The sequence below is a fragment of the Lolium rigidum genome, chromosome 2, assembly GCF_022539505.1.
Source record: "Lolium rigidum isolate FL_2022 chromosome 2, APGP_CSIRO_Lrig_0.1, whole genome shotgun sequence".
In the NCBI taxonomy this organism is placed as follows: Eukaryota; Viridiplantae; Streptophyta; class Magnoliopsida; order Poales; family Poaceae; genus Lolium; species Lolium rigidum.
The window spans coordinates 174,968,872-174,988,933 of NC_061509.1; the positions used below are offsets into that span (position 1 = coordinate 174,968,872).

At 42.5% G+C, this 20,062-nt stretch overlaps 3 protein-coding genes across 3 annotated transcripts; 1 reads left to right on the top strand and 2 right to left on the bottom strand.

Annotated features, from left to right (window-relative positions):
• Window positions 1–5,492: 5,492 nt before the first annotated feature.
• Window positions 5,493–9,498, top strand: LOC124692622 (enhancer of rudimentary homolog; the record flags this gene model as incomplete). The annotated part of the gene is given in 4 exon segments (XM_047226030.1): window positions 5,493–5,645; window positions 8,526–8,619; window positions 9,057–9,177; window positions 9,266–9,498. Coding segments are annotated over 4 exon segments (312 nt in total). The 3' UTR covers window positions 9,360–9,498.
• Window positions 9,499–10,159: 661 nt separating this feature from the next.
• Window positions 10,160–15,216, bottom strand: LOC124692623 (pentatricopeptide repeat-containing protein At1g01970). Its single transcript, XM_047226031.1, has 2 exons — window positions 14,204–15,216; window positions 10,160–11,541 (listed from the first exon to the last, which is right to left on the bottom strand). The coding sequence occupies exons 1-2, from the start codon at window positions 15,185–15,187 to the stop codon at window positions 10,504–10,506; spliced, it is 2,022 nt and encodes a 673-aa protein (XP_047081987.1). The 5' UTR covers window positions 15,188–15,216; the 3' UTR covers window positions 10,160–10,503.
• Window positions 15,217–18,379: 3,163 nt separating this feature from the next.
• On the bottom strand, window positions 18,380–19,808 carry LOC124692624 (S-adenosylmethionine decarboxylase proenzyme-like). The gene has a single exon (XM_047226032.1). The coding sequence runs from the start codon at window positions 19,673–19,675 to the stop codon at window positions 18,476–18,478; it is 1,200 nt and encodes a 399-aa protein (XP_047081988.1). The 5' UTR covers window positions 19,676–19,808; the 3' UTR covers window positions 18,380–18,475.
• Window positions 19,809–20,062: the final 254 nt, after the last annotated feature.

Genomic DNA, 20,062 nt, shown 5'->3' on the forward strand with positions numbered 1-20,062 from the left:
CTGCAGCGCGCTGCGTTTTCTGCTCCACAGTTGAGAAGAGGATGGACTAGATTGCAATCTTAAATCTTTCAGCAAGATCTTTCCTACATATACTAGGGATCTATGTGTAATTTTCTTATTTCTTGGGGTCCTTTGTAACATATTTTTACATCCACTGTTGTTTCAATGAAAGGTTCGAGCCCCTTTCGGGGTGCTCCGCTGTTCCAAAAAAACCCAGAAGGGAAGTCCTCGATCCACTAAGAAACCTTTGAGGGCGGTCACATACCCATACAATATTGGGGCAATCTCCACAACTTAGTTGGAGGCTCCCAAGAAATCACGAAGGCCTCACGCTTGGGAAATATCCACAACTTAATTGGAGGACCCAAGAACACCACTAAGGTCACCAACCCATCTAGGGTCCAAATACCCAAAAGTAACAAGCTCCGGGTACAAGCACCCGAAGAAATCAACTCACAAACTTTCACCTCCATGTATCACCGTGGAAAACTCAAATTGATGCACCAAATGAAATGGCAAGAAAACACGAGATTCTCAAATGATTCACTCTCAAATTACACCAAAGCTACAAAAGCAATTGGGTGAATACTAGAGGGAGAACAAAAGATGATAACACTAAATTTGTCCAAGATCTAGATCCAAAGGATTTCCTCACGAAGAGATGATTTTGATTGGTCAAAATGTGGATCAAGATCTCCTCGATCTTTCTCTCAAATAGATGCAAGAATCATTGGAGGGGGAGAGATATCAAGCTCGCAAATCTCAACATTGGTGGAGAGAAAATGGGGACCGACGAGCTAGGGATCTCCCGGGAAGAAGCTCGATCCCCTTAAGGCCTTGTTTGGTACTAGTGTTTCAGTGGGGATTAGTGGGGATAATACTCTAGAGTATTGGGTGAATCACTGTTGTCACCCAATCCCCACAAAACCCCATCCCCAATCCACTAGGTAGGGGTAGAGTATTGGGGATTGAAAAAATTACACTAAAATTTGGGGGAAAAGTGGGGATAAGTGGGGATTAAACTCTCTCATACTCCAGCACCAAACATGCATTGGGGATAAGTGGGGATTTAAAGTTTGGAGCGGATTATCCCCGTTAATTCCCACTAAAACTCTAGTACCAAACAAGGCCTAAATATTGGTTGAGGAATTCTTGTCAATGGGCTTGACCAGACGTGGCGGGTAGTACAGTTGTAGGCGGGCCGGTAATATCACTCGCGCGGTGGCTAATGCTCACAAGCGCAAGCTAGTCATCCCGGTAGAACCAACTTCTACTACCAGCCATGTACCGGTCTCTCGAGCGCGTGAGGCAGAGCTAGTCCACAGCTGACAGGGGCCAAGACCGGCACCAGTCCAGCAGCACTGCGGCAATGCCGACATGGGCACGACGGTAGTACGAACCCAACTAGGGCGGTATTGACGGCCTGCACTGCATGACCAACACATATTGACCCGCTTACTTTTATTCAAACAAAAGCTTGCTCCTCTTTTTTTCTTCAAATGAAGTAAATTGCAAACAACAAATACGAGAAACACAATAAGTTGAGTTGGGGAAATCCGATTTAGCTTAAACCAATTTTGTTGGAAGGAGGGTGACAAGAGCCGCCCCACAAAAAGTAGGGTAGATTTTACCACGAATTTTGAGGTTATTACTTTCAAAACGAAGAACCAGTAAAAGCTCCAATATTGAAAACGCAACAAGTATTTCATGTGAAATCTGTTTTCAAAGAACTAGAGTTTTTCATGAGAATAACCACAAGCTCTAACTCACCATATGAATAAGATACAATTAACAAAAAATAAATATGAGGCCAAGCATGCAAGGGTTTGAGCTCTCTACGAACGATACGAACAAGTTACTCACTCGAGAGCACTCTTGATAGTACAAATACCGATCTAAAACCCGAGCTCCCAACAACAACAAGAGACCAGTAAAAGAGAAAGCCTACCAAGAACAAACCTTAACCTTGCACATTCCACTTGAGCTCGATGAAGACGATCTTGAACACACCAATATAGAACGCCTATTTTGATTGTGCTTGCTTCTTGCGAATTGCTCCCCATACTCCAATATGGGAGAGACTCTTCTTCGGCATACTTTCACATATCCATGATCACCATATGGATGGCAAAGCTCCAAGCATATGATCTCTTCGAGATGGATCATCTTGAACTTGCACTTTATTTCTTCTTTCTTCATCTCGTTAATGTCCTAAAGATACACATGAGAGATTCACTCGGTCTTCTTCTTCAAGACATACTTGCCATAGGCTTAATCTTCTCTCATGACCAATTTTCGGATCACTCCTTGATTAATGGCTTGGCAATTACTTCATCTTCTTATTTCAACCTTAAAGCCAACATATGGTTCAAACATTATCTATGGACAAATCCCACAAACATAACTCAATGCAAACATTAGTCCATAAGGATTTTTACTGAGGATTTTTCACTATTTATTGACGCTTTTTACTGAGGAGTTTTCATTATTTATCACTTGGTTTCATTGGTTTTCATTGATTTTGTGTTTCAACTAATGTTAATATTGCAATCCAGGTGAAACCTTGTTTTGAATTATGTATTTCAGGAAATCATCACTTATGGAAGATCCCAGGGCATTTATGAGCTGATTGCAACAAAATATTAAGATTTCCTATTAAAGCCAATTTGAACAAGGCGCGACAGGGTGTTTAGTGGGCATCCGTAAGGGCAGGTGCCGACCGTACCACGCGCTCGTACTGTGCGCCGCCGCCTTCGCCATATCAATACAAACCCTTTTCGTAAAGGAGAGAGGTAGAAAAAAAGCAGAGACGCAACCACCATTTGCACCAGAACATAGGAGATCATATCTGAAGAAGGAGAAGACCATCATCGACTCTCGCGAAGATCTGCTCCCTCTAGGTCATTCACTCATCCATCACATCCTACTTGTACTGAGAGAGTGATACATACTTGTAAGATTAGGGATTGAAACCTCTATCCCATTTTGGTTTGTATTTGATTTGATCTACAACTATTGTGGCTTGCTACGGTGAGATGAACTCCATTTACATTGCTATGATATCATTGCGCTTTTATCCTTTCATGTGTGAGTAGATCCTATAGGCGTGGGAGATGTAAGGGATTGGTGAGATGTGTTGTGCCTATTCTATTTCATCTATTTGTGAATTATGATTAAGATGATTATGTATGAGAATGAATATCTATGTGCACCTAATGTTGTTATCTAATTTAAGGGCACGTGTAACATGATCTCAAAAACTCATAGACAAGAACTTGTTTGCTAGTGAATCGTGACCCCCGAGTGACACGTCCGATATCAAAAAGGATCTAGCAATACTTGAGGATAAACAAGGAACCACCAAGCTTAAGGCTTTGATCTGGTTTAACCACCTTAATAGATGCTGCTGACCATGGCTTTGATAACAGGCAAAATGATCATTGGAGAAAGATGAAATATACCAAGAGAAGTATTTCTCTATTTTGGGTTGCTTGCCTACTCAAATATAAATAGAAATAATCATATTCACTTATCACATTTATTTCACCAGGCACATTCACTATCAACATGAATTGAATATCCCCGCGCCTAATCTTTCATATGCAGAACCTCATTATATTTCCTAATAGTTGTTTACTTTTATGCATTTTATTTTATTGCACTTTCAATACTCAAAACTTCTATATTCACATTCACCTTTTTTCCATTTCAATCATTGTAGTCAATTCACCTAAGACTTGTGACACCTTGGGTGCGACAGAAATACCGCAGATAAACATCCTACTAAGCTCCTCATTGTGATACAATATAAAAACCGAAAATAATACTTCCACGAAAACATGCATGAATAACCTCGTGTTCTTGCATGCCATTATCATTAGTTACCAAAACCATACATGGGTGATCCATGCACTTTCAATGGGCAGAACCCACCTTACCATATTCAAGTATTGTAAATGGTATACCTAGATGTACGGTGACCCACTTGGGCTTGGACGAAAAGTTCAATGATCCTCAAGGCATTTTACTATATGGGGAGAATCCACCTTACCAAGCACAAGCAACATATAATTCTTTGAGGGCTAATTGGCAAAAAGGTCACTGAGGACCAATCCCGGTTAAATGAAGCACAAGATTATTCCGGCAGTGTCGATCTATGAGGATTGAGGAGTGTAGTTTCCTATGTCGTAACTTTGTAGAGGTGTGTTTCGAACACCATCCTACGTAAGATGGCAAGACAACAAATACTTGCCCGCAAAAAAAAGGCAACAAATACTTTAGCAAGAAATGTAGAAGGGTCTATGTCGTTTGTGTGGCATGATGACCCTCCACTATTTGATGTCGGTGTTAGGTACTGATGTAACAATTTTTCCCAATGAATAAAATGAGTCATGATGGCTTTGCCTAAAAAATGAAGCACATGATTATTCATTTTTTATAATCAATACCACATATATTTAACGTATCAAATTGTACATGGTAATGATAAAATAAAATAGTGTACCACCTATACCACCTAAAAAATGAAGCACATGATTATTTAACGTATCAAGCTGTCTCTAACGATTACAAAATAAAATCTAAAAGTTAAATCTTCGAGATCTTTAAATCCTTTCTTCTTCCATACAATAATCTTGAACTTTTTTGAAGGCAACCGAATACAGAGACCAAACCACAAACCTGTATATACCAACAAATGTCCTCTCATAATTTTAATATGAGCCACAATGCCAAGGCTGAATGCACGCACATAGCTATTAAAGTAGTCAATCAACATCGACAAGAATACTAATATCAGTATGCCATCGAAAAGTAACCGGACAACCTTATAAACATCGTTGGAAAGTCGAATCATCATTGTCAAGTACGTAGAAGCCGGGACAAATTTTACGAGGATAATCATCCTGGTGGGTCGTGGCAACCATTAGAAATGATTCAAAATCAATCCAACGAAGCATGATCTGAATGCCCATATCTAAAAAAGATTAATCTTTCAATACCACCATTAATGTTGAAAAAGAGATCTCCTCGTCGAATGAAGAGCTAAAACTCACTTATTGTAGACGATGTCATCTCCATTGATGCAAATGTTAAAAAAATAACTACCAAATTCCTAAAAAGGTTTAATAAAAACTTCACATATAGATCGGATTCCCCACCACTTCCAAACTGGTGAGTCTGGCCGGAGGAGATTTAAAAGGAGGCGACATCACATGATTTTTTTAGGTAATAGCACAAAAAAATTAGGTAATAGCACAAAATTATTCTTGATCGTGCATAGTGGTAGGAGTATTTTTTTTTTCAGGGAACGACTGTGTCCAGATTCGATACGGAAACATGTTTTTTGAGCGTCTCGAATCTGGACACGGGAACATGTTTAAGGTACAAACAGACACGAACACGAACCTGCAGTACACGGTCGGACGGACCAGTCGAAAGCGAACGCCGCCACCCTTAACCCTAGAACCTCTTCCAGACGGCGTCGCCTCCCTGCTCTGCTCGCCCTCTCGCTCTCTCGGCAAACCAGCGACGGCGACCGCTCTGCACGGCTGGCCCCATCCTCTTCTCGAGCGTCGGCAGATCTACAAGCGCCGCAACCCTCTTCGTCGGCGGCCCACCCAACCCAGCGGTCCTTCCTAACCATGGTGAGTTCCTTGTCCTCTTTTTCGTCTTGGTCCTCTCCTTCTCTGCACGCCATGGCCGAAGAATTTGGGCGGCCACCCAGGTAAAGCGAAGTCCCCTTCGAACTCTATATTTTTCTCTCTTGTAGTTTGGAGTGGTTTTAGGTCGCAGAAGTTGGGGGATTCTAGACTATGTCTCCGTTTGAGCCCTTGATTTTTCGCTATCGCACTGCAAGGCGCCGGCGATCGTATTTTGGACTGTACATCTTCCATATGCTTCCATCTTGAAGGATTTCGGTTTGGCATAAGCGTATAGAAAAGTAGGTTATGTGTTACTTAGCATTTATATGTGACCTGTGCCTGTTGCGTTGCCATTTGTTATGGAGAATGATAGTCCCCGTCACACTTGTGTCTGTGCTCTTGCAAGATACGGAGTATGTTAGAAATATAGCTTCTTATGAGAGAAATTTAATTTTCTGATTATACACAACAAGAGACTGAAACAGAGTGTTCTCGCCACTCTTTGAAGAACAGAATATCTCATGTCGGACACATGTCCATGTTGCTGTGTCGGTGTAGCATAGCTTAGATAATACTAGAACATTTAACTTAAATATATAAAACAGGCAAAAGTTCCCATTACTCGGGGGATACATAGTATAAAGGATTTTTTGTAGTATCTTCATGACCTAAACAGGACATGTGGTTCACCGAAGGTGCCCTTGCTTACCTGTGCTCGTCATTCTTGTGGGCGTGCACCCCATTCAATTTTTTTTCACGCTGTCGCCACTCCATTATTTTCAAGGATAGACAAGTTATGTTGGTGTGTATTTGCTTTTTAAGTGAACGACTTGTGATATAGAAATGAATATACAACAACAGCATCAACATCAACAACATCAAAGCCTTTTTCCCAAGCAAGTTGGGGTAGGCTAGATATGAAACGCAACAGAAACATAAGGAAACCAGAAGGAGGAGAGGAAAAATAAACAAAGAACGAGTAAAATAAGATTCTGGCACATGGATTGGCTTTAGAAACGAATATATTCTATGTTTTTCTTTGGTGCACGTGTTTCCCCCCTATGTTAGTTTCACCTATGTTATCACTTAGGTAATCAGGGGATATTATTTAGCCAGTTAGTTTCAGCAAGTAATAGCTGATCATTAGGCCCAGTATTAGAGACTTACTGATTCTTGTTATCCATCTTGGCATCATATAAGTTATGGTTGAACACTTCCTGCGTATATGCATACCGAGCAATTTAGAATGAGAATCTGTTTTTTCAAGCAGAAGAAACAATGTGCCATCATCATGTAATGCATAGTCAACCTTACATTTACAAACACTGTGCATCGTGCAAGTGTTAAAATGTGCTGTTTAGGTGTGTCTGGGTGGGTGGGGGGCAGTGGAGGAGCCCTGGGGCTGTACGCAGCTGGCGACAAATCAACCTTCTCAAGTGAGGAATCAATGTGGAGGAAGGAGAGGAGGCACCATGGGGAAGAAGGGACTAGGGAGAAACCATCGTGTTCTGATACCTGCTAGCGCTGCTTCTGCGTGTCTGCTCGTGTAGTGAGTTAGGACCAGGGAAGGGGGTGGAGGTGTTTGCATGGACGGGAATCTTGCAGAAACCCTAACCCCATAACGTTTGCGTGCATATGTGTCTGTCAGATCTGATGCTTCAGTGGGCTCGGTCAGCCCATGCTGACTCATCTTTTATTATTTTCCCTTTCTATTTTTCTTTCACAAATATGTGCTTTTTTTGAACGTTATGCGTTCTTAGACTGCCTCCTAACCTACGCATAAGCAGGCTAGGCACTAAGCAGCCATCATGCAGTTTCCTGGAGGGTCTAGCATTTCTTTTTGGACCTTGATATAATATACTTTTTCTTATATAGAACCAAAGCTATTTGGTTTGATTGCGAGACTAAGTATGTTATCAATACTATTGTTTGTCGCAATGTGTTGGGTTGAGTTTGCTTTACTCTAGGGCAGTGGAGGAGCCCTCGGGCTGTATGCAGCAGTCGACAAATCAACCTTCTCAAGTGAGGAATCAGTGGGGAGGAAGGAGAGAAGGAGGCACCATGGGGAAGAAGGGACGTGGGAGAAACCATCGTGTTGTGATACCCGCTGGAGTTGCTTCTGCTTGTCTGCTCGTGTAATGAGTTAGGGCCAGGGGAGGGGGTGGGGGCGTTTGCATGGATGAGAATCTTGCGGAAACCCTAACCTTATAATGTTTTGTGCATATGTGTCGTTCTGGTGCTTCAGTGGGCTCGGTCAGCCCATGCTGACTCATCTTTTATTATTTTCTCTTTCAATTTTCTTTCAAAGATATGTGCTTTTTTCAACGTTAGGCGTTCTTAGACCGCCTCCTTATCCTAACCTACGCTTAAGCAGGCTAGGCGCTAGGCAGCCATCATGCAGTTTCCTAGTGGGTCTAGCATTTCCATTTGGACCTTGATATAATATACTTTTTCTTATATAGAACCAAACCTATTTGGTTTGATTGCAAGACTAAGTATGTTATCAATACTATTGCTTGTTGCAATGTCTTGGGTTGAGTTTGCTTTACTCTAGGAGTACTATTGCCTGATAAGAAGCTTTCTGAATACCATAATTGCATCACATTTCGTAACTTAAGAACATCATGGTATCAATATCGCATATACTGTTTAAACAAAGGAAGTGTATCTCACATGCAATCAATGGGCAGTATAGACAATGTACCTATTCAACTCAGTAGATGTGGACATGCTTGTATTCTATGTATCTCATTTATTTAGCATTCATTAATGTACATTATTTTTCGCTGAAGTATCTTAACGAATATTAAAGTAATCCATTGTTTATCTCAGAGGAATATATGTGTATGTTGATATCTTGATATGTTTTTTCACATCTTGTAGGCTGGGAGGCACACCATTATTCTGATGCAACCATCTCAAAATAGGGGCACTAGGACATTTATGGATTACAATTCAGTTAACCATGCATTGGATGGTAAGTGTAGTTTTTCAAGGAACTTGTGCTGCAATGTTCAAATAATTAACTTGGTTAATATTATTAACATTATCCTAGTGATTACCATGTCATGTAACGCTGCTTTCATGTTTTGCACTTGCCACTTCAATTCATTATTTCTCTCATTAATAACAAGTAAAATGGCCAGCTTGAAATTGCAATAACAATCAGCTTGTGGCTTTCCTACCCTGTTTTTACTTGGCACGATTATTTAAAGCTCTAATCTGTCCATGTATTTATCTTGTGCTCGAGTTTCAGCAAAAGAACTGGGTGGCTCCTCAATGGCAGTGTAACAAATTAGAATTATTCTGAGAAGTACCAATATTTGATGTTCTCTACTCTATGCTCAGCTGCCCACTGCCATTTTTCATCTTGTAAAATCATTAATTATTTGCCACTCCTCTCTACTATGACAGGAATTTGTGGTCTCTATGAAAGGAAAATCAGGGATATCAACCCAATGATTCCAAACATAACCTATGATATCACTGACCTGTACAACTTTATCGATGGCCTAGCTGACATCAGTGCGCTAGTGTGAGTACAGTATAACTTTGAAGATCATGGAGCATTATTAGGTCTGGATGAGGCAAACTTTAAATATCTCTACATTTTCTGTTTGCAGCTATGATCACTCCATCCAGGCATTTCTGCCGTACGACCGGCAATGGATAAAGCAAAAGTTGTTTCAGCACCTTAAGAAGCTGGCTCAAAGATAGTGAGTGCTGGTTTGATATGCTGTCACTGGTGGGCAAGCATGCTTCTGATAATTGTTGTCTGATTTGTGTACCAGAAAGGTGTTTCTTGTAAAATGATGAGAATTTTACATGGCATGCTTATATTCTGGAGTTGAACTCATATCTCGGTGGTGGTTTGGCTCTGGTACCCTATATTATATCAGATAAACGATATTTGTTGCTTTGTTTGTGCACAAATGAAGGCTTCAGCCAGCAATATATCTTTGCAGCGTATCTGGGGCAAAATCCCATAGTATTATTCTGCAAGGTGCAACCTCCTCAGCCACAATAGGTCGATTGACAGGCATCGAGGTCGAGGTTAAGACACTTTTGGTGGAACAAAGGAAGTACATAAAATTAGCCGTTAGTAGCTAAGATACATCTAAATTTTAATAAAATTAAGACACCTTTGATGGGACAGAGGGAATGTATGAATGTACATATACGGACACAAAGGGTATATAAGACGTTTTTGCACCAAAAAATGTGGCGCATACATAGCAAAGTCTTTCGCAAAAATCAATGTCTTTTGTGCCGTGTGTAAAACAAAATTCAGTGTTAGAAAAAGCTCTTCACGGTCATTTTCTAAAATCTTTTCTACACGTGACACAAGAAATGTCCGTTTTCCTTGAAACTTGCATGCACACAAAGAATGTTGAGATGCACATGCAATATTTTGTTTGCATTTTTTTTTACATTTTAAAGTACTTACTTCTGTGGCAGGAGCATATGCACCCAAGATCAAAACTGAATGTCGAGGAGCATATGCATGGCAATCTGGAAGATTCAATTCTACATTTGCATTTGAAAGATAGTCTGTTTTTTGGAACAATCTGGAAGATTCAATTCTACTTCCTTCAACAGATACATGTGCAAGTCTTGATTTATTAGGGCAAAAACATCCAAGGCACTATAACACCAGAGTACACGCGCTCATGGACTTTGATCTGAGCTATGGACTACAGACATAGTAACAACAAAATTCACCTGATAATTGGAACCTTCATAATATCATTCGTCTAAATTGACTGGTGCTGCCGTTGGTGCTACTTAAGATTTTCACACCAGAATCAGTGCAGCCATGGGCAGCTGATTACAAGGCTGCAAGCCTCAACCTCGATGCCTGTCAATCGGCCGAACGGCGCCTGACCTTGGCGGTAATCTCGCCCTCTAGTTCTTCTGATGGAACAAAGCCACGAGATTTCATCATTTTGAAATATTTGTTTGCATCTTCCAAGAAACCCCCTTTGACAAGGTCTCCTGTAATCCTCTTAAAGTGAGCAGCCTTCAATAGTTTCTTCTTCTCCTCCAAGACCTTGAGGGATCTGCGGGCTTTCTCTTCCTGGTGTGACTTTGCATACATACCGGCAAGGTAAACATGCATCTCTATGGGCTCTTCTCCCGCCTTCTTTATCTTCTGTACAAGCTGTTCAGCCTCTTGCACCAACTGCAACATGGACAGCCAATCCAGCAAGACAAGATTAGTCTTAGCACCAGGTTTAATCCCCTCCTTCTCTAAACTCAGCAGAAGCTGCAAAGCCTCGTCCAGCTGGTTCTTCTTCATGTGTGCAGTCAACATACCAGCCAGGCAACGGTCGTCTGGTTCATGCCCATTCATCTTCAACTGTTCAAACATTCCCCTTGCTTTATCAGAGTGACCAGTCTGTCCATATACTTCTATAAGCAATGAGAAGCACTCCAACGTGGGCGGAAGTCCAGCAAATGTCATTGCGTGTTTCATCCTACTAACCCCATCTTCCAAGCCACGCTCAGCATAGGCCCGCATCACATCCATGTATATTTCTCTGCTGGGTTTGATGGAAAGGCTGTTCATTTCTTTTACCAAATCCTCTGCTTCTTTTAGCTTTCCAGCATTGATACAGGCACTAATCATTGAAGTGAAGAGTTTATTATCTGGTTGGAGACCCTCCTTTTGGATACATTCAAACGCTTGCTTGGCTTGTTCAAGATTGCCAGCCTTGCTATACATGTGGACTAAAGTCATGTTTGTGAGGATATCACTTGCAATACCCTTCTCTCCCATTTTACCAAGTAGCTTCTCTGCATCTTCCACATGATTTGCTTTAGAGTGAAGATCAATTAACTTGGAGTAATCCCGGATGGTTGCATCAAAGGATTCTTCAGCCAAAAGAATTTCAGCAACCTATAAATTGAAACAAAGCGCACATGTGAAATTATGAATAGGTACAGGCTTTGAAAAAAAATGGAAACTGGCGAGCTATGCAAGATATATTCCACTGCAACTATTGCGTATTCGAGGAATGCCATAACAATTTTCATCTTTCGAAATATGCCACTGCAATTCTCAAGATTCTTCGAAAAACGCCTTCCAAAAATGCAACTGCAGTGGCATATTTCAAAAGATGAAAATTATAGTGGCATTTCTCGAATACACAATAATTGCAGTGGCATACATCTAATTAACCCAAATAACTAACATAACTCTGGCCCTTTGACGTAATCATGTATTTAAAAGCGCAACTTTTCAAGTAAATATATGCAAAAAAAAAAAAAGTACTCCCTCCGTCCATAAATAGATGCCAAAGATTTATTTAAATTCGGATGTATCTATACACTAAATCATGTCTAGATACATTCAAATTTAAACAAACTTTTGGCATCTATTTATGGACAGAGGTAGTAATAAAAGAGGGCCAAATCACATCAAGAGGTCAAACCCTGATTAATCCTGACTGAACTCAACTAGTCATGTACAATGTCCATCACAAACTGAAGTTCCATTTCCATGTAAACTCAGTCAGTTTTGACTCGGTTAAAAAAGGCCAAAATAGTGACAGGCTACTAGACCAAAATTAATCCAGAAATACCTTCTAATCATGAGACACATGTGATAGCATTCAAATGGATTACGAAAGCAACTGACGCTGAAGTCCATCTTAAAAACATAACAATGGGCTCTGCCGAATCTGCGATAATGGGTCATTAAAAACCAGGGATCATCTTTTCTGGAGCTGTAGTTTCAGCAGACAATGCTGGCAATCTATCAATGTCACGCTTGATGCCAGCCTTGAACTTCCAGAGAAGCTTACGGCTGCAAGACACAACTTGGGAAGACCCTTTTTCTTCGAAGCGTTTGCCACAGCATGCTGGAATATTTGGAAGGATAGGAACACTATCGTGTTTGATAATAAAGCACCTTCCGCTAGTAATTGCTCATTTTCTTTTAAAAGAGACCTCTTCCTTCTTTCTTACAGAATGAAGGACAATCTGAAATCTTCTCTTATTGCCTGGCTACACACTCTGTAGTTTATTTGGGCTACACCCTGGGCTAAGCCCCTTTTGTACATTCCCTTCTTCACTCGTGTACATATTGTCCTCTTTTGATAAAATTTACTGTCGGGGCCTCCCCTACAGTTTTCAGCTAAACAAAAAGTCCATCTAAATATGAATGGTACATGAATGCAATATTTGGAGAGCACGCTTTCAATCCTTTCTGATATCCAGTATGCATATATGTAAAAGCTGGCCACGTAAATATTATCATGGGCTCATGGCAGACTAGTAGCCACTAGTCAATAAAAAAACATAACAGTAAGCATGTAACGATATGTTATGATAGAAATTGGCGCTCAAAGTTGCACATTGGAGACCGCAAAAGTTAACTGTGAAATAAATTTGGGAACAGAAAGAGTAGTCGTCGTATTACTAGACTCTTTTACTGTTGAATACTGAAGTATTACTTTCCAGATCTTCATGAAGACACAAACACAGAGCTAAACTGCCACATTGAAGTCTGAAGATTCTGAATAGAGCCAATAAAGGGTAGCATCATATGAATAGGAAAACATATGAATAGGAAAACGCAGGATTGAGATGTCATCAATGATCAAACAACGATTACCGTGATTGAAACACCAAGGGACTCTACAGATCACAGAAATTAGGAAACATATGAATAGGAAACCGCAGGATTGAGATGTCATGGAATGTGGATTCCTACAGGATTTCAAGACACACAATTTGGCAACTGGTGCCTTTGGATGATGTAAAAGCAAGAGGAGTAAAGAGAGATAGAGACGAAGTGCATTGACAACTGGAAGGAAAATACCTTGAGGTATGAGCTCATATCGAGATCCTAAGGAATTGGTGGCTGGCAGGAGTATTCCATGCGATTTTGGCAAGCCCAATCCTTTGATCCAAGTGACACTCAAGGGAAAAACTTGCAAAGGATTTATATCCTCCAAAGTTGGCATGAAAATCTGACAATCCAAAGATGCCTACTGTGTAAAATCATAGTGATTCCAAACAGTACATTTTATCCTGACTTTTACTAGTGTACACAAAACCCTCAACATGGGTATCCAGCAATGCCAGATTAACCTGATTATGCCCTTTCCTGTCTCGGTACAGCCGACTGACAACAGAAAATCATTTCTATACACCAAAAAATTCCGAGGAATGTACGTCCCCAGTCCACATACAAATTAGCTGGCCAAACCCAAATGTCAGGGACATAGAAGCACCATATATGAACTTACGAGTAAGGACCGGAACAATTTGTCTCCAAAGCACAAAGGCCTAGCCAGATGAAACGGACACAAGATTAACGCTAGAGATTCCATTATCTGCTACTAGGAAGGTAGATTAGGCATGAAAACCTCATCACCCAAGACCGAACAAACAGAGCATGAAGATGTTGCAATGCCATTTTAGCACAACATATAGCCACCATAGCTATGAATGAACTAAAAAGAACAAAGTATTGTTACTACCCTAAGCAAAACTACTGGACTAGCAATAGAGAAATAAAGCACACTAGATTTCATGGAAGTAGGAAATCTGACCTTGAGGTACAACTCAACGTTGCGGGCCTTAACCCGCTCAAGCAGCGCCATCCAGTCAACGCGCTTTGGCAGGTGCTCCTCCTTCCACTCCTCCATGGCAGGAAGCGGGTCTCCTTTCCTCGGCTCAACGGCCAGCAGCTTCTCCTCGGCCTTCTTGGCCTTCCCCTCTACAGGCTTGGCCTCCTGAGGCACAAAGTGCGCCTCGGCCTCAGCGGTCCGCTCTGCCACCTCAGCCCACTTCGGGTCCGATAAGTCCAGCCCGTACATGCTGAACTTGACCTCCCCCTTCCTCTGCGGCAACGCCGACAGCCTCGCCGGCGGCGGCGGGAGCGCGGCAGGCGCAGCAGCCGCGTCGGCTTGGGCGCGCATGACGTCGAGGCCGCGGTAGAACTCGACCTCCTCGAGCTTCTCGCGGGCCCACTTGAAGCGGAGCTCGCGGAGCATGGAGCCGCGGATGCCCGCATCGACGGCGAAGCGCGTCATCTCCTTGACGTCGTCGGAGTGGAGGTAGTTGCGGAGGTCGGCGCGGACCTGGTCGCGGCGCATGGCGTCGCGCACGGAGGCGCTGACCTCCCACACGGTCGCCCAGAGGTCGTCGCTGAGCTCGACGGTGCCGGGCGCCGGGTCGGCCCCGGGCAGGCGGTTGAGGACGGCCTCCGCGATGAGGCGGAGCATTTCGTCGAGCACGGGGCGGGTGTGGGTGGGGAAGGCGGCGGCGAGGGTGGGGCGGAGCGCGGTGACCAAGCGGGTGAGGAACTCGTCGAGGACCGGGTCGGGTTCGGGCTGGGCATGTTCCGAATCAGTGCTCGGGATCGGGCTCTCTTCGGATTCGATGATGCGGGAGACGAAGGGCGGCGGCGCTTGGAAAGGAGGCGTGGGGTCGGAGTGGAGGTGGCGGAGGAGGAGGGGCGGCACGGTCCTGGTGGCGGGCAGTGAGGTGGGGAGGCGGCGGGCGAGCTTGGAGAGGGAGAGGAGGGCTCTCATGGCGGCCGCCGTCGCGATGGCTGGGGAAGAAGGCCTCGCGGAGAATGGGGACGAGACAAAAACCCTACGAAGTGTTTGAGAGATGGGCTGCGCTAAGATCTGGACACCCATCCGCGCCGTTGAGTTTTCCGATCTGAGGGCTATGCATGCATGCTGCCTTGTGCTCTGTTTTCCTCTTCGGTCGACTAGTCACGATCATTTTCCTGCCCTATTCAGTTCTTCATCCATGATCACGAGCTTTTACATTGTTTTTCGACAAAGACGAGCTTTTAGATATGTCTGTATTTAGTTTTAAGTTAAACAATTATGGACCTTTGCAGCTCGAGTTCCATGTAGCTCCTTAAAAAAAAATGAAAACCATGTTTTAAAGTTTTTAAAAAATCTGGATGTAGCTACAGATGTGATCTACAAATGTGCAAAACCTTGATACCAAATACCTTATACTTAGGCTACACAAAAATGGTAAAAGTGTAGATCTTAGTATAGTGAATATTACACATTATCAAACTCTTAAAATTTGTCTGAACTTGACATTTTTGTGTAGCCTAAAGTAAAATGTATTCAGCATTGATATTTTACAAAATTAAAGAATACATCCTTATGTACATTCAAAAAAATTAAACGTGTAAACATCGGTTTTGCTTTTTTTAAAATAAAAAATGAGTACTTAGAGCTTGTTAGCGGTGCAATTTGGCACTGTCTAGGCGCACTTAGGCGTCTGTCTAGCAAAAGTATAACAAGAACTATGTTTAGCCTCAATGTTGTTAATAGAATTAACTTTTGCCTTGGGAACTTTTCTTATAGTACTACAGATGTGACAAAGTTGTGCATGATAGCTGAATTTCAAAACCTAGATAGATGAAGTGACCCATCGAGCTTCTAGGGCTTAGATGGCTCCCACATTGCTTGATTTCTGTCGTGGCCTTTAGATCATTTTGTGTGTGCCTTGTCTTGATCTCCAATAATTTGATAGCGATCCAATCTCATAAGGAAATCAATCCAAACTAAAGGAGATAATCCTTAACCGGTTTAAACTTCTCATTCGGTGGGATCATTTTCGTAATCTATACAATAGGAGTGCTCAAGAGGATTCCCTTGCATTCATAACATTGTCAGGTGTATGCTGGACACGCACACCATTTTTTTATTGAATGCGCATATATTCACCACCCCACCAATACGTGAAATAACGATGCAACAAGGGAAGTGGACAATGACGAGTCCTCTTTTTCAACTTGACGTTGCTAGATATCGGGCCTAGCCATTTGACTTAGCAAGTATCTATGACCTAGCGGTATACCTAGTTGAGAGAGAACACCCTATTGTTGATGTCATGAGATGTTCGATCTGGAGATGCCCACATAGTAACAAACCCTATCACTTGTTTACTGTGTGCATGTTACCGTCCTTTTGGAGTTATACATGACCTTGTAGAAAGTACACACAAAATGGTACATCTTAACGAGTTCCAACTATCAATCTCCATATCCACATAGTTTTACTAGGGACACTCTTCTCATGTATGAAACACGCGACGTCACAGTTGCTCTCCTTCAAGACTCAAATCAGAGACTCACTTCACTTGTTAACTTGGATATGATGTACGAATGTTCCTCTTAACTTGAGGAGCAAATGAAAATAGACCGGTTGGGGTAGGGACACAAATGGGCAGCCGGTCTCCCTTGTAGATCCATTTTCTTGGGATGGTTTCTGAACTTAAATTTACTTTTGGAAACTGTTTCACATAACCTTGTGACCACTGATTGGAGTTAGTTGATCTAATTCAGACAGTTATATTATCCGATGTCGATGATTGCCCTATTTGGCTCTTTCACCCATATGGGTCTTACTCTGTTAGCTCTTCCTGTGGAATTGTGAATAATGGTGATATTATTCCTATTCATACGAAACACGGTGTCGAAGTTGCATGTTCCACCCTGGATCCACATTTTCAATACCCCTCTGTTTCTATATATAAGCTATATCGTTTCTGGCATGACAATTAGAACACACACATTGAGGAAAAAATACACAATGTTTGGTCAGATCAATTCTAGGCAATTGATGTGAGTTAATAGAGGACTTTGCATAAGATAGGAAAACGTAATCAAATCCGTAAAAACACTTCCCATACAAGTGGTGCAACCCAATACACCTTATATTTTAAAAAATTCTTAAAAAATTATATGGCTTTATATTTAGAAATGGAGGGAGTTACAAATTTTTAACTAGGGATAATCTTAGTAAAAGAGGACATGTGAATGATTCTTCCTGTTTATATTGCAATGAACATGAGACTGTTAGCCACTTGTTATTTGATTCTGTAGTGGTTAAATTTGCGTGGGAGGTTATCTCTACTAGTATCTCCGATAAGAGACTTGGCTAGGCAATTGATGTGAGCTAATAGAGGACTTTGCATAAGATAGGAAAATGTAATCAAATCCGTAAAAACACTTTCTATACAAGTGGTGCAAGCGCAATACACTTTATATTTTAAATTTTTAAAAAAATATATTGCTTTATATCTAGAAATGGAGGGAGGTAATCTTAGTAAAAGAGGACATGTGGATGATTCTTCCTGTTTATATTGCAATGAACATAAGACTGTTAGCCACTTGTTATTTGATTGTGTAGTGGTTAAATTTGTGTGGGAGGTTATCTCTACTAGTATCTTCGATAAGAGACTTGGTGATAATTTTGAATCTGTTGCTTGGTGGTGGCTAAGTTAAAACAATAATTATGTGCTGAATATTTTGTCTTCGTCTGTCTGCTTGATGGACTTTGTGGTCTACTCAAAATGAAACGTGCTTCCAGGGGCAAAGATGACTCGGTATGAACGAATTTTTGCGAAAAACAATTGCATTGATCAGAAGTTGGCGGACATGACGGCAGTGCTGATTGTGCATTTGTGCCCGTCATGTTGAACACTAGCCACTTAGCCAGCCATGCATCAGAACGAGATGACAGTCGGTAGTGGAATACTCCACATCGAAAAAAGCAAAAGGTACATTCAGCAATTTTGCCAGTGTAAATTACACAGCAATGATTTCAAAAAACAATGAGAAAAAACAACAGTTGATTCTTAGATTTATTTATAATCATATAAACCATACTGCATTTCAAATACAGGTACGTCCTTACATTCGCTCAAAGTGGCAGACAACAGCAGACCACGGAGAGGCTTTATATATTTCACAGTACCCATAAACTATAACAGCATCCGAACAGGAAAATAGGTTTCTAATAACAAATGAACATGACACATGCTCATTTGGAAGCATATCACCATCAGGCGCTCCTCATCTTCTTCCCGTCCCTCTCGTCTATCTCCTGCGCAGCATCCTCTTCCCAGCAGAGGAAAGCATTCATCTTGGTGTCCTTGGGGCCATTCTCCAAACTGTCATCAACAAAACAGTTCAGGACAGATCTTGGAGACCCTGTGGAGATTTCGCCCATGGCAGTGAAGCTCTGGTAGATCAGCAGGCCTCCTGACGGCAGCTCTTGCTCGACCATGTTGGTGCTATCATAGGCCCCAACAGCCAGCTTCTCACCCCAGGTCCCAGCATTGCTGCGACCACCGAAGATAGTCACAGCAACGGAGAATTCTGACGGGCCAAAGGATCTCAGCACCCTCTTGACCAGCTCACCATAAGACATGGAGGCAGGGTCCAAGCCCATGACCTCATAGCTAGCATAGCTGAAGCCATCCTCAGGGGTCACATGAATGGTGGAGAAAGCAGAGCCATGGATGGCATTCATGGAGTAGCCACATGGCTCAAAATCAAAGTCGCAGATCTCCATCTCCGGGACTATGTCAGAGATACCGGAGAGCTTGGTCATCTCCTTAGCGCAAGATGTGTGGCCTTCAGCAGAGGTCTTGAAGAAGACGGAAGCTTTCTTCTTGTCCAGACCAGTCATGCACATCTCAAGGTTAACCACAGGCTGCTCAGGCTGCTGGGTGGCGTAGTAGACATGCCACTTCTGGCCTGGCTTCGCAGGATCACCAATCACATAGGCATTGCCACCAGATTTGAGGCCACCAAAGTAGCCGTTGAGGAAGGCAACCTCGTCAGAGAAGTTCTTGTGTGGAGAGGGCTGTGCTTCAGGGAATATGAAGGTCCCACGGGAGTACTTCACAGCAGCGAGTGGCAGGGATAACTCCTCAGCAAGCTCAAGGATTCTTGGAATGGCCAACAGGAGCTTGGTAGTGCCGCAGGTCTTGATCACAGCCTTGTACGGGTACACGAAGAGGCTTGACTCAGAGAGGACATAGGAGTCAAAAGTCTCATTGGAGAGCTCGGAGACAATGGTGCACTTGGCAAGATCAAGAACAGAGTCAATCTGGGCACGCGAGAGAGCACGCAATCCCCTGCCCTTGGGGTCAGCAAAGACTGGCGCCTCAGAGAAAGTGATCTCCAGGCGCTTCTCATACCCCTCGAACCCGATCGCAGAGACCGGGGGGAGGTCAGCAACCGACAGGACTGCCATTGTTTCGGAATGTTGGTTGAAAGAAAAAAGAGGATTTGCTGGTCACTAAAAAGCAGCTGTCCAGAGAAATTTAAGAAAGCTGAGAACGAAGGTGGAAAGGAATTCTAAGCAATTGGGATGGGGCACACGAGAGGGATATCAAGATGGCTTCCTGGAGCACTGCAAAAATGAAGCAATTGTCACAGTTAGCAGCTAATCATTAACAAGAACTGCAACAGCAACAAGATAGAAGCTTGATTGGTTGGATACATACGTTGGAGTAAGCAGCGGAGCGGAACTTCTCGATGCCGCCGGCGGGGCGGAGGTCCTCGATGCTGTAGCCGAGGGGAGCTTCGTACATGAGTGATGAACGACTACTGCTAGACTTCTTACCAGCCTTGGACTCCA

Excerpts from the sequence above, each read along its gene's own strand:
- LOC124692624 (XM_047226032.1), bottom strand. The coding sequence starts at position 19,675 with ATGGCAGTCCTGTCGGTTGCTGACCTCCCCCCGGTCTCTGCGATCGGG.
- LOC124692623 (XM_047226031.1), bottom strand. The coding sequence starts at position 15,187 with ATGAGAGCCCTCCTCTCCCTCTCCAAGCTCGCCCGCCGCCTCCCCACC. Across the intron at positions 11,542-14,203 it reads ACGTTGAGTTGTACCTCAAG|GTTGCTGAAATTCTTTTGGC; the intron begins GTCAGATTTCCT and ends TTCAATTTATAG.